The sequence below is a fragment of the Astyanax mexicanus genome, chromosome 17, assembly GCF_023375975.1.
Source record: "Astyanax mexicanus isolate ESR-SI-001 chromosome 17, AstMex3_surface, whole genome shotgun sequence".
Lineage (NCBI taxonomy): Eukaryota > Metazoa > Chordata > Actinopteri > Characiformes > Acestrorhamphidae > Astyanax > Astyanax mexicanus.
Window position 1 is genome coordinate 6,499,505 of NC_064424.1, and position 15,108 is coordinate 6,514,612.

At 33.5% G+C, this 15,108-nt stretch overlaps 1 protein-coding gene across 9 annotated transcripts in view; it reads right to left on the reverse strand.

Moving 5' to 3' along the window:
* myo5b (myosin VB) overlaps window positions 1-15,108 on the reverse strand; it is a 142,553-nt gene that overhangs the window by 55,724 nt on the left and 71,721 nt on the right. For 7 of the 9 annotated variants that reach the window (XR_007424964.1, XM_049466042.1, XM_049466038.1 and 4 more), the window contains exons 24-30: window positions 14,196-14,341; window positions 13,987-14,106; window positions 12,958-13,092; window positions 11,308-11,376; window positions 5,243-5,485; window positions 1,707-1,801; window positions 138-215 (exon numbers count right to left, since the gene is read on the reverse strand). Coding sequence is in view for 8 of the 9 variants with exons in the window: in XM_049466042.1 (XP_049321999.1) it covers window positions 138-215; window positions 1,707-1,801; window positions 5,243-5,485; window positions 11,308-11,376; window positions 12,958-13,092; window positions 13,987-14,106; window positions 14,196-14,341 (886 nt within the window). In the remaining variant the exon portion in view is untranslated. The remainder of the gene's footprint in view (window positions 1-137; window positions 216-1,706; window positions 1,802-5,242; window positions 5,486-11,307; window positions 11,377-12,957; window positions 13,093-13,986; window positions 14,107-14,195; window positions 14,342-15,108) is intronic. The other 2 variants (XM_049466044.1, XM_049466045.1) reach the window with 2 other exon arrangements.

A 15,108-nucleotide genomic window follows, 5' to 3' on the forward strand; every position in this document is an offset into this window, starting at 1 on the left:
AGAGAAGCTCTCAGCTAAATCAGTGCTATAAATATTAGAAGTAAGTGCTTCTTCTATGCACTAAAGGAGCGACGTGCACTCAGCTGAGGTTAAAGAGGAGCAGAAAGGCAGCAAAAGAGTGAAGCACAAAACACAACCTGGCAACTTGCTTTAGCCCCTGATAGGCCAGGCCAAGCTCCCCATCTTCATTCAAATAACCCCAGTCCTGTGATTTACTGATGTCCAAGCAGAGAGAAAAAGAGAGGAAAACGGGCAGCAAGAGGAAGGAGAAGAAAGCAGTTAAATTAGGCAGAAATGAAAATGGGTTAGCTGAGCTGAGCAGATAGAAATAGCAGTGTTAGCAGTGACTGACGCTTTAGACATCAGGGCATATGCTGTCAGGGTAAGAATCAATGTTGCAACAGTGTTTTTTTAATCTAACCATACACTAGTGCAGGGAGATTAATCAAATTAATTTGATTAAACTGAAAAAAAATGTCTGTTTCAATGTAATTCTCAAATTGGTGTAATAAAGATTGCACAGATAGAACCTGCTAGAGGGAATCTCTCATAAACCTGAGAGTAGATAGGTTTGTGTTTGTCAGAAACCTGTAAATAACTCTTAAATCCGATGTAAAACATTTCTAAAAACTTTATAAAATGCATATATTTACCATATAAAACTTAAAATGTGTTCATCAACTTTCAGTGTTGCTAATATTTGTAGCTGATCAGTGTACACTCCTACTTAAACAGAATTACACCTTTGACATATTTAAAGATGCTATAATATAATATGAATAAAATAAACTTTTTTTTGTAACAGAAGTAGCAACTAAAGCATATAAAAACAAGCTAATTCCACAATACTACTAATTCATCATAATATGAAAAATAACTTCAAATTGCCCACCTCAGCGCATTAAGCCACATACTTACCACACTTGGTATAGAGAACCAATGCTAGGCCTGTCACAATAATTACATTATTGAAAAAATAACTTCTCATACAATATAAGAGTAGGACCTCAGTAATTTTTACCCATTAAGGTGAATGAGTGTGAAAACTTTGCTTAAAACCTTTTAAAAAAAAGGTGTATTTGCATTATTTTGCCATTATATAATAATTCTATTAGTGATATAATATGGTCTAACCATGACTCAAATAGTGACAGGTCTAACAAATAATAACCATCTCTCCACATCACTGTCAGAGTATGGTGGAAGGTGTCTGCTTCAACAGTCACGGCTAAAAATACTATAAGGGTGCCTAGAAGAACATCTGCCAATCTACAGGTACGAGACTGTCAGTACTGGTTAAAATAGTCTTGAGTCTCTCAGCAGTGCTGTGGAGCAGTGAGTGTGTTTAACAGGACTGTGTATAGGCAATATGATATGAATCACAAGACACTAGTTATGATTCAATATATTGTGATTATACTGAGATACTGTAAGCAGATTTTTTAAATCTTTAAACACTAAATTAACCAGTCTGACACCTTTATATGTAAACTAATAATTAAAAATCAATGTTTTTGAAAATGTATATAGTACAGTAAAACAGAATATTGAGATACGATATTAATATTTTTTTACACCCCTAGAAAAAACAGTGGGTTTAATATTCCTAATTTTAGATTATCAGTATAATCACTAAAATGTGTTAAATGCAAAAAGCCTGAGTAATAAGGCTGAAGAACACTTGCTCTTTTACAGCATTTACGTACCTCTTTGCTTCACTGAGTGCCTGGTATGCCTGCAGAGCTTCTTCCTTGTCTATAGGCATTTTGTTGTTGGGCCATTCCGAGACATTGTTGGAGTTCTACGAGGACAAAACAGAATAGTGAAGTGTTACTATAAATCAGAAATCACACTGAAAATATATCACTGTGTGGAAGGAACATGCATATATGACATGGAAATATTACCAGAAAGAATCTCTAAGCTAGATGTGTGTTTTTCTAGGACTGGTGAGAGAGGGAGGGCAGTAATGATGTTACTGGTTACTATTTCACTGCTGGTGCTAAAATGTACAAATAGTGAAAGTAAAAGAGGTGAGTGACAACAAGCCAGAAAACCCTTACAATTAAAACCTGCCATTAGTGATGCTTTTAACATCCTCCTGCCTTTTATAATACGAGTGAATTCATCAGGCACACACAGCCTGAGGACCACCGTAACTAATCCCATCACAGTCAAAGAGCACCATGACAAAGACAGAGAGAAAGAAAGTGTGATTAAGAGTTTTAGAAAGAGACCAAGCAAGAGAGTTGGGGTGTGCCATATCGTATTGTATGCGATAATATCGGCGACTTTTTGGAATATCATGAACGATATTATACCCTGAAATATCACCACCTATAATTATCACATCCGGGTACTACTTTTTTTTTTACTAGGTTTAGAAAAAAAAGAAAATTCACACTGTTCTCATTTCCCATCTACTAGAGACTAGAGATTATATCTGTATATTTGATCATTTACTTTACTTACTACAGTTATGGATATATTTGGAGTGTAGAATTAGAATCACGACATTTTGGATCACTGACTTCTGTTACAAATCTGATGAAAATTCATGTATTTTTTTTTATATCTCTGTTAGGGGTGTGCCATATCATAATGTATGAAAATTAGATTGTATTTAATTTTCATTTTGAAATATTCATGTTTTAATGGAATGTTTTGTCATATCGCCAAGAATATTGTTTTCGCAAAAATACCATGAAATATTGTGATATTATTTTAGGGCCATATCGCCCACCTCTACAAGAGAGAATGATAGAAAAGAAAAAAGTTAGAGTAAGAATAAGAGAAAGACCAGGTTAGAGGTAGAGCTAGCAAAGAAACTAAACAAGAGAAAGAAGAGAGAATATAAGATTGTGTGTGTATATATATATATATATATATATATATATATATATATATATATATATATAGATAGATAGATAGATAGATAGATAGGGGAGAAAGTAAGAGTCAGATGGATACAGAGAGTGCACAAGACAGCATGAGAGAGCAAGAGAACAAAGAAAGAAATTTTAGAAAAGAAGTATGAAGAGAATAAGAGTTTTAGCTAAAGAGAGAGAGCAAACTGGAGAGATGGTGAGAGACAAAAAAAGGAAGCATGAGATAACATGAAAGATAAAAAACAAAGACAGACAGCAAGCTACAGAAAATGATAGAAAAGAGAAAGAGAGTGAGTGTAACAGAGCCAGCTAGAGAGAGAAAGTGAAAAAAAAATTGACAGAGCATGAACGAGAGTTCTAGACCAACTTAAACAGAAACTTAAGCAGGCTAGAGAACAAAAGATAGAAAAGTGAGAGGTATATAGAGACAGCAGTTTGAGAGAGAACAGGAAACAGCATGAGAGATATAGCACATAAATATAGTGCAAAGAAAGCAAAAACAGTGACTGAAAGAGAGAGAAGAAGAAAAAAAATCATTTCTAGTTCAGAAGTTGTATGAATAAAGAAAGAAGTGATCTAGACGTAATGAAATCTGACATGCTGTGCCATCTCACAGAGCAGAGAGCTGTGCTGTGACTCTCAGAGACTCTCAATCACTCTTCTCCCTCTCTCCCCCTCTCTCTTTCTCCCTGTAGAGCTGCTACTCTGCCACACCTGGCTGCTCAGGCTATTGAACAAGGGTCTTTCATTAAGAAGTTTCTGAGAGCAGGTTAATGGATTAAATCCTTATATGGGATCTGAAGGACCTGACACAGATTGAGTCTGAAAGGCTGAAGGGATCCACACATTTAAATAATTCTTTCAGTGATGGACTGATTTATTAAGATTTAGCATACCTCACATGGTTAAAATGTATGAAAGGCTGCAAAACTGTAATAAAATTAAATAAAACATATACACTAGGCCAGGGGTTCCCAATGGGTCTCAGTGGGTCCTGACATAAGTATAATGTTAATTAAGGGCGATTTATCTGTGTGAAGCATCAGATCCAGATCAATTGTGTACACAGGGTTCATACACTTTTTAACAAATAAATTTTCATGACTTTTCCATATTTTCAAGGAAATTGTCAGGACCATACGATCTTCATGTCAGTTCAGACATGGACAATAAAATTAAAAATCAACTAAAACTATAATGATAAAAAAAATAATAATTAAGCAGTGTTGACATAATCTTTAATAATAATAATAAAAAAATCTGTGTCAGATCCTGAGAGATCCACTGTGTAGGGCTAAATTACTGAATTAACTCTGAGCCAATTAATTTGTTAGCTCAAAATAGTTTTTTTCAGTCAATACATGGAAATGATTAGTTATTATTATTATTATTTTTCCAAAACCTAACCAGGCCTGGAAATTGCTCATTTCAAATTAAATGACCTTTTCAGGTTTTTCATAACCGTACGAACCCTGCGCATATTAACGCATTAATGTTGACAGCGGTAGGGTATAGTCATCATTCAATACTTGTATTTGAAAATTAGTCTGATTAATGAAGTTAAATAATGAGCTTGTGACAAGACTGAACACATCTAGATACAAAACTACAGTCTGTAATTATGGAACTACAAAGTGTCTTATATACTCAATAAAAAAATGATAATGGGTGCAGAAACAAGGAGATTGTGGCAGTGCAATGGCTATCTTTAAATAATAATAGATTTTAACTTGGCTTTTGACAGTGCTATAGTCAGAAAGGAAGAAAATATATGTATAAAAAAGGAAATATAAAGAAACAAAGTTATTTAGTTAGAAGTCTCTGTATCAAACTTAAAAAAAGAGTACTTACTAGGAGTATGCCATATTGTATATCATACGCAATAATATGTCCAACATTTGTAAATATTGTGAATATTATACCCTAAAATATGGTACAATATCACCCACCCCTAATTATCACATCAGGGAACTACTTTTTTCTGTTTTGAGCAAAAGAAAAATTCACACTGTTCTCATTTCATTATATATCTACTAGAGACAGATTATATCTGTCCAGTATCATTTATTTTACTTTAATCCTGGATATATGGAGATATTTGGAGTGCATTATTAGTATCATATGACATAACATTCTCTTATTGTTAAATATCTCAGTTAGGGGTGTGCCATATAATATCATATGCGATAATAAAAAATAATTTTAATTTTGTTGCAGTAGTGATTTTTTTTTAATATATATATATTTTTAATCCAGTGTTTTTTTTTATATCACCAAGAGTATTATCATCACGAAAATACCATGAAATATTGTGATATTATTTCAGGGGCATATCGCCCACCTCTAGTACTCACAATGTGATTGGTGTTGTCTGGTGTTGCTTTTGAGGAGCTGACGATCTGAGTTTTCAGCATAAGCACCTCCTCCTTGCGCACATCCAGCTCTTCATTGGCTGCTTTAAGTTGGCTGAGCAGTAGATTGTAGCTGTCTTGCAGTTCATTGGACGAGCAGCTCTCAGAGGCCCGGTCGACCAAGGCTTTCCGAAGTTCATTAAGATCATTCTTTAGCTTCTTGTTCTCAGACTCGAGCTCCTGCCTCTGTAGAACAGGGAGAGAGAGGCGGTTTGAGTGCACAAGTTTTTAATTTGACTTTCTGAAGTACTGGAAAAACAAGTTTTTGAATCTGCTACTTAACTCATAGATTTTATCCTGATTTTAACAACATATTAACACTTGGTTGTCAAATTGATCACTGGTTATTCAGACTGCAATCTGATTGGTGTGTGGGAAGGAATATGCAGATTTGTATATCAATTATTACTGGTGGTTTGGTTGTAAAAACCTTAGAATAAATGAGAAATTTGTTTACACTGATGTTACATGTCTGAAATGATTGAGTGATGAGATTTGTATTTGGTTTAAATGCGGATGGATGGATGGGTGGGTGAATGGATGGATAGGTGGGTGGTTGAGTGAATGGATAGGTGGGTGAGTGAATGGATAGGAGGGTTAGTGGAGTTAATGGATGGGTGGATGGGTGGTTGGCTGGATGGATGGATGCTTTATTGATCCCCGAGGGGAAATTTTGTATATATTTACACTTACATTTTTATACAGCTTAATGCAGATATTTAGGACACATGAAGGGACCAAGTCTAAATCTAGAGTGATTGTAATGAGTGAAAGAGGGCTATGCAGCAGTTGATAGTTGTCAAAATCCTTTTTTTTTTCACCATTTAAAAAAATAAATATTTTTGCCTGTTCACACTTAAATGCGACTTAACAGACATTTTTCTCTAAAGAAAGAAGAGTAATGCTTCACAGGAAGTTTCAGTTTCATCTTCTCAAGCATCACAGGAGCTATCTGTGTTTGAGCTCACCCTAAGAAAAAAGTGTTTTATTTTAATTTGATGCTGCAGCAGTGACCTCTTGTAGTCACATTGGGTCATTTCATGGTTGTAGTTGATAAACCTTTTAACATTTTATTTGACGTCAATCAAAAATATATTAATTCTTCTGTCACCTCGCTATTGCACCACTGAAAACCTCCCTCACTACTGCTGTCCATGTTCCATCCTACATGCATACATTTAACTTTTTTTGTTTTTGAGGTAAAACAGAATCATGCCGCTATGGATTAGATATGTATTCTGATTTCAACATCACATATAAGAGTAGTCTAAATTGGAAAATAACATTTAAAATTTAATGTTTTGTGAGTTGGGCTACTTTTACTTGCTGTGTGAATGTAGACTAATAAACGCAACATATAAAACAAGAATATTCAGCCTGTATTTCTATTTCATATAATAAAAAGGTTTTGCTGAGAAAGGCTTTTGTTAAATTAATTCCTACTGAATACAAACTGCAGTGTCTATTTGCCAGTTTAAGCAGATGTATATAGGCCAGCTGCTGAGAAATAGAGAATCTCAGAAAATGTGGGAAAATAGGCTGAGAGGAAAGAAAATCCAGCACTAAAGCCAAAGAGGCAAATAAAAATACCTAATTTATACTAATTGTTTGTAATTTAGAACACTTTTTAGTGATAGCTTGTGAACAATATATCAATATAAAAATCTAAAATATCAAAACTAAAAGAAAAATGTTAAGCACAGGCTTCCAATCCAAAAGACACATAAAAACAGTTACTTATTTTAGTTCATTGGATTTAATGTTAATATAGATTTTATATTATAATATTAAAGTCTTCATTTGTGTGCACTGCAGACAGAAAACAACATTGTTCTTATTATTATTAATATTTTTTTAAACACTAGCACATAATTCAGGTCTGAAACGGTTAAACCTCTGCAATCTCAAGCAACACACCATGTAAATAACTCAACATTGTTCTTTGCCTGCACTCGTTTGTTTAGACCTGTCAGCAGGAAGAGCTGTCTGAACTATAACAGCTTCCACAGACTCCACTCTCAACACTGCCAGACACAACTGACTTAGAGTCAGTGAGTTATGTAAGCCTGTAACTTCAACACAGTCAACTCAGTTTGTTATCAAAGCTTTTAAATCACACAATTATTTCTGACATCAATAAAAGCATGATAAACATTGCTAAAGACATGAATTTGATTGGCCTTGTACTTTGAGCCCTCATTTGGGTTGAGCTGAAGCATTTTAGTATAACTGGTAAATAAGAGTGTGGTCAACAAGTGCGTTTAACTAAGGTCCCATTTCCAGCCACCCCCACCACAACTACCCCATGTTATATTCCCTTTGCTCTCACGACGAGATTGTGGTGAAAAAAAAAATATATATTTATTATTAAATATTACAAAAACATAATTAAAATTCAAAACACAAAAATAAACATCAACTGCTTTGCCTCAAAATTAAATAATAAAATTACTGTAAAATGGCTATAGCAATAAATATCTCGTAAAGTCGTAAAAAAAAGCTGTTGGATCTGCTAAGTTCAGTCTGCTGTTATTTGGAAACTGAAATTAAATGTGGAAAAAAAATATATAAATACTCCCTGTGGCAGTTTCAACACTTTTGGCAAATAGATACATTTTAAGACAAAATTTTTTTAAGATAAACATTTTTTATAGAGTTTTTAAGGATCTGAATATCAAACAGCAAAACAGTACTTCATTAATTTGCCAACTGCAACAATGCATGTTCTGCATTTAGACTACTGTGTATGCCCAACAAAAAAAAAAAATAATATATATATATATATATATATATATATATATATATATATATATATATATATATATATATATATATATATACACACACATAAAGATATATGAATGTAAAAGGCCTAGAACATCAGGATCATTTTATTTTGTGTATATTAAATAATTGCCAACAATATATACTATTACTGTCCCATCAAATTTGATATTTTAGCTGTGACAACTATTAAAAGTAAGTTATAGAAAAAAACTACAGCATGGATAATAAAGTTAGGTTTTAAGAAAAAAATATTTCTAAGAGTGCTGCACGATATTCAAATAAACAGATAAATACTCTAAACTAGAACTCCAACTAGTGATCCAACATTAACCCTCTGTGGTATAAATGTTATTTTATTTGGGATATAAACAAGCACTGCTTAAAAAAGGGGTATGACTGCATAATGTTCTCCTGAGGTGACAAATAAAAACACTGTTTGAATAAGTAAATAAAAACGAAAAATGTCATTTAAAACCTTAGTATATTTCATTACATACTGATGCACGTTTACATATTTTATTATTTTACCTTAAAAGGTATTTAAATTTGAATGTGTTCGAGTAATATATTCATTTTATCGATTACTGGTATTGTGTCCTATTTTACTTTTGTTGCTAAAATGAGTACTTCACCTCCAAGTCTTATTTAAAGGAGGTTTTCAATAAAAAAAACATTAAACTTTAATTAATGTAATATTAGTTATATATATATTAGTTATATATATATTGTTTTGCCATAGAGGGTTAATAATAAATGCTATTTATCCAGAATTAAAGTAAAATAAATGACACTGTGCAGATATCATCTGCCTCTGGAATATACAGAGTATCTGCAGGTACATGGAAATTAACTATAAAATGTTTAAATACTAAGACTTTAATATCACTTACAAACTAAATTAAAACCATTTTCACACTAACAAAATGGCAAAAAGCCCTTTACAGATAGTTAAAGCGAGTTGGGCCAGAATTCACATATAAACCCTGAATAAACAGAATTAGACAATGTAAAACACTAAATAACTGAAGAACAGAGTAATGTACAGATATCATACACACATCATATTAAACAGCAGAACTTACCATATCTAACCAGCACAGTAACATTATTCTTATATCAAACACCAGCCAATAATTCACCTCAGAAAACTGTTAGCATCCAAGCCAAAACCATCTGAGTTTGGCTGTAAGCTAGCTGATAGCACCGCCTGTCAGTCATTAAACTAATGAGCCATTGTTGGTTTCATAATAAAAGCCCCAGGGCAAAAACTATAAATGTAAAGATATATTATAAATAAATTACTACTGACTAACATAATAAATTGCATTCATTTTTTATTTGTTTTGGGATATAATATTTTATGTTGACTTTACTAAGTAAACTTTTGATTAAAATGTGGTCATTCTAAATTCTGTTAATATTTGCATCTCATTTTAAGTATTTAATCATTTTTAAGCAACATATTACAGCTATTAACGTAACATATTATTTTATTTTGACTTTACTAAGTACACTTTTGATTAAAATGTGGTCATTCTAAATTCTGTTAATATTTGCATCCCATTTTTAAATATTTGAATAATTTTTAAGCAACATATTACAGCTATCAATGTAAAAATGTAACGTAAAAAAAACGCAAAAAACTATTGGAGTGTTCATACATATTTCTCCAGAGAATTAAAATCTCTTGAGAATAACCTCTGGCACGTGTGAGTGTCTTTTATAAAAGCTTTGTAAATAGTTTAGATGAATAAAGGTGCAGCTATAATAAACTGGTCTAGTGTTGTTAGAGAAATACAGTATATACAGCACCCCCCACAGTTATTCATATTATATTCATACATTCATTAATTTGCTCCTTGGCTTAAATTCAATTGAATTGTAGACTTTTAAATACGTTGATGATGAATGTGATTAATTTTGATACATTAATTTCACAGCATGTAATAAATTGGACTTTTTAAATTACCTAACAGCACTATTAAACCTTAAAATTCAAAATGCTAAAAAATAATAATTTTATAGCATCCTCAATAGCTCCTCAAAGTCGTAAATTAAGCTGTTGGTTCTGCTAAGTTCAGTCTGCTGTTAATTCAGTCAAGTTGCATTTTGAAATAGGAAATTATAAAATACAATGCAAAATAAATAAACAAAACACAAAATTGCATTTACTGTCTGTGGCAATTTAAAAACTTTTGAAAAATGAATCTAAGACATTTTAAGACAAATTAGTTTTGCTTATTAAGTAAAAAAAAAAAAAGAGTTTTTAAGGAAAAGGTTTTGTCATGGGGAAATGGGAACAGTATGAACTTTACTTGTATGTCAAACAGTAAAATTGTAATTCATTAATTGTCTTGTGATTAGACTACTTAATTTATTCACTTATCTATGATATGCTGCAGTTGTGCCATCGGTGGTAGAGCTTAGAAATGTGATATATTGCATCATCCACAATAATATAGTCATAATTTCTCAAATGATAAAAAAGCGATATTATATTATAATACATTATAAGCGTGATAATAGCAATATTCTTAAAATCAATCTAATTTGTATTTATTTTGCCATTTACTTTAAAGCTATAAGGCTGTTTTTGTATAATTGTTTATGTTTGCAGTTTAAGTGTATTAATATTTATTTGGTATTTTTTTTTTGCTATGTTACCTTATTTTATGTTGCATTACTTATTTTGATAATATTATTACATTCAAAATCAGTTTTTGGATCATACTGTACATACAGTATTCTTACCTTTTCTTAACATTTCTTAGAGTATACACTTTTAGAAAAAGTGCTGTAATTTAAACATAATTTGTCAGATAAGCCATTTGTGCAGATTAAATATAATATAAAGATCACCACATTGGGTATTAAGTACATGCTGTCCGCTGTCAAAGTGCTATCACATGTCTGTGCAGATCACAAAACTGTATTAAGTGAAATGAAGCACGAGGTTAATGTGGATTATCTGCGTCACTAAAATGCAGCAAATTAAATGTCAATACTGATTAGAATCTGGTTTCTATTTCTACCTCTTTGGTCCTCTGTTGTCCCACTCACCCACAGTCTGAGAGGCAGCAGTGCAAGCAGAATCAGACCAGCCAACGTGCAGCACAAATCGATGTACAGGAGGAGAGACATGTTGCTAGTGCCTGTTTGTGTCTGAGAAAGAGTAAAGCGTGTGTGTGTGTGTGTGAGAGAGAGAGTGTGTGTGTATAAACCTTGAGACTGTTGTAGGCCAGATCTGTGTTCCCGTCCACCTCTGACGTGGAGTTCTTTGGATCAATCGCCTGAGAGATCAGAGAGAGAGAGAAGAAAAAAAACTGTAAACACAAGTAGAGCTATATTGATAAGGCAGGAGATGTCAGGTCTGTTACCAGATGCACTGATATGATAACTATTTATTATCATGAGCAACAAATGAGGTGAGTCCAAAGATAAAGAACGTGTGCTATATAAGGTAATACCTGATCGTTCTGCTGTGGCATGTCCTTAGAATCTCTAGCTTTATTTACCTTGGCAGATAATTAGGATTTCATTTCATTTCTTATCAAAATAATTAAACATTTTTCTTTAATAATGGTTGAACAGGGATCCTCAAGATTTCATCATGTAATATCAGGCAGAAAATTAACAAAAATTGCTGGTCTGTTAACTAACCAACCTGAGCTAACGGTCATTACTTGCTTGAGTGTTACAAAAGTGTAAATGGCAATTAATAATGAAAATAATAACAGTAAAAAATATATAAATATAAATTAGAAATCAATTTTGTATATTTATTGATTTGTATTTATATTACAATCACCTCTATTACCTTATCTTTACCGTGAGACAGTGATTTAGGCTTTTTACAATCTCTGATGGAAGCATTTTCTAATAAAAGGCTTTTTTTGTATTTTTATCTTCAAATATATACTTGAGTAGCATGGTTTGACCAGGTAGCACAACTACTTACAGCTGGTCTCTGCACTGTTAAGCAGACAAATGGTATTAGGCTTGGCTGAACACTAAGGGCCCTATTTTAGCAATCCAGTCAACGATCAATTGCGCATCACAGAACCGGATTTAAGGCATGTCTGTGTGTTTAAGGTTTCGTGAGGTGAAAAAAAGTACCTTGCGTGGCTCGAAACACTTAAAAGGCATGTACTAATTCTCTTAATTAATCATGGCTGTGTTTTGGACATAATATGAAATAAACCAATCAGTGTGGCAGTCGTCATTCTCTTTAAGAGGCAGGTGAGCGCTTTCCTTGGCGTGTTGATATGTTAACAGCGCAGTGCTTTTGCATGTTTTAGCAGAGGACCTGTATTTTCATTCCATTCAAGCTCACTTAAGAGAACAGCAATGATATTTTATTCTTTATTCAGTTTATTGTTAATGTAAAAGCTGGGTTTGTGCACTGCAGCACAATAATGTGTGTATAACCAGCAATGATGTGTGCCTGCTGAGTGCTCGCAACATGACTCGCAACACAGTGCTCCTGCATTGCTAAGACAGGTTGTCAGGGTTTTAATAAGATGGTGGCGCACCAGTATTTCCTACCAGCAAAACAAAAAACATGCCACATATTTACCTGAACACACCTCACCTCCGGCGCTATTTTAACTGCACGGGCAATCTGAAGAATTTGTTGGGGTAAAATGTCACTTCACTACGTCATAATTCATTTGTATGAAATTGAGAAACCTCAACTCCGTTTGTCGCTCTGTTGCAGAAACAAACCTTGTCCTTCTATAGGAAATGGTTGGTTGCCTGTTGCTCTGTCACCCCTATTCATAGCAGTCTAATTATTAATTTTGTTTTTCAGATTGTTTATTCTAAAATTCAATTAAAGTGTTATTCATACATAATATCTTTAAAACACTTACTTTGTGCTGGCTCAGCTCCTCCATCTTCTCCAGGTTGGTCTGAAGCCTTTTCCTCTCCTGCTCCAGGTCTCGAACTCGCTTTTGCAGCTTCATGAAGACGCTGAGATCCATGGCAGCGTTCTCTGGGCCCATATCCTACAGGAAGCAAGGCAAAAAACACTGACATTAAAATGTGCAGGCTGATGTACAATCATGACAACTAATCCAATGGCTATGCATAAGAACAGATCACTTCTTAAAGTGACAGGCTGTAAGGTTTTGATGAGAATGTGTACTTAAAGTCATTTTAAAACGTGCATTGTGGTGCAGTATCATTCAGTGAATAAATCCAGTGATTTTAGTGAGTATTCTGCTTTCTTGTTTAGCTCACCATCTCTCATTAGTTTTTGCTTTGGATTAACATATTTTGATATCTCCATGTTTGCAGTTAGATAATGTATCAGTAACAATAGCTGTGGATTTGTTTTTTTTTTGGGGTTTCTTTGATTTTACCAAATTAAAAACCTTTGGAATATAATCAAGAGGAAGATGGATAATCAAAAGCCATCAAACCAAACTAAACTGCTTTAATTTGTGCACCAGGAGTAAAGGCATAAAGTTATCCAAAAGCAGTGTGTAGGACTGGTGGAGGAGAACATGCCAAGATGCATTAAAACTGTGATTAAAAACCAGGGTTATTCCCCGAAATATTGATTTCTGAACTCTTAAAAGTTGTATTATTTGAGGCTCTGAATCTTTTTTGTTATTTCAGCCATTTCTCATTTTCTGCAAATAAATGCTCTAAGCTACCATATTTTGGGGAACTTGGGAGAAATTGTAGTTTAAAGAAAAAAATTATGTTTTTTACTTAAAAGTATACCTATAAATAGCAAAATCAGAGAAACTGATCAGAAACTGAAGTGAGCTCTTATTTTTTTCCAGAGCTGTATGTTGCTTGGCAGGGAGGGTAGCCCTCTTCCCACTTTCAGGAATACAACTATTTAGTAAATAAGCTGCTTTTGGGAATGTGAGGCTGGAGTGTGTACATACGTCTATCTGCTGGATGACCCCATCAGTCTCGCTCACGTCAGACATGGCAATGGAGGGGAAGGGGGACTCAGAGCCGATACTGCTCTGGTTGGAAGGATTCCTCCGATGGCCTGGAGCAAACTACAAGATCAAAGCCATAATGAGACACAATAAAACATTATACATATTTATTTCTGTCAATTTCGCCATTGCCTCAGGGTATTTTCTACCTTGGCGTAATTGGCCTCCTCCTGAAGGTTGTCATATCTCTGCTCCAGCCTGGAAAACTCCTTCAGCAGGTTCTGATAGCGTAGTCTCTCTTCATCGAGCTCAGCCTGCAGACGAGCTTCCTTTTGAGAAGCGCTGCCCTCCTGGCCTGCAACACCCAAACATACAACAGACTGTATTAGGTACCTAGGTAAAAGTGAGTTAAATGCCTTCACTGTGACCCAATCCCATTTCTCATTTGTACCATTATCTCCTATTTTTAGTGTTACAAGGGGAAATGATTAGAGCCTAAATCCAACATTCTGCCCGAGCCCGTCCCAACTCAAACTGTTTTTGTGTGCCCGAGCCCGATTTAAACAAGACAGGAACCAATCACTACTCTAATATAATTAACAATGTCTAAGAATATAAACATTATTTTAAACATATTGCCTTAGTGCAAAACACATAAAACAACAATAAGGCTATGCACTGCACACTCATTAAACCTAAATAGACCAAGAACAATAACATAATTTACAATTCCTTTTGTCTACTCTTATATAATAAACAATGTTTAAGAACATAAAATACTCTCTGAACAAACGTTTTTTTTTTTGTTAAACATATAGCCTTAGTGCAAAACATAAAACAGCAATAAAGCAATGCACATGCACGTGCTCACTGTGCAGTGCCAGAGCTGCATGATTTTAACATTCTAACTTGTGCAACTTTTTATTTAAAACACAGTTTGATTTATTATTTTGCTATATTGTGATTATCACAATAATAATAATGGGAGATTCGCAAATTATTGCATTCTGTTTTTATTTATATATACAGCTCTAGAAAAAATTAAGAGACTACTTCAGTTTCTAAATCAGTTTCTCTGATTGTGCTTTTATAGGTTTATATTTGAGTAAAACGAACATTGTT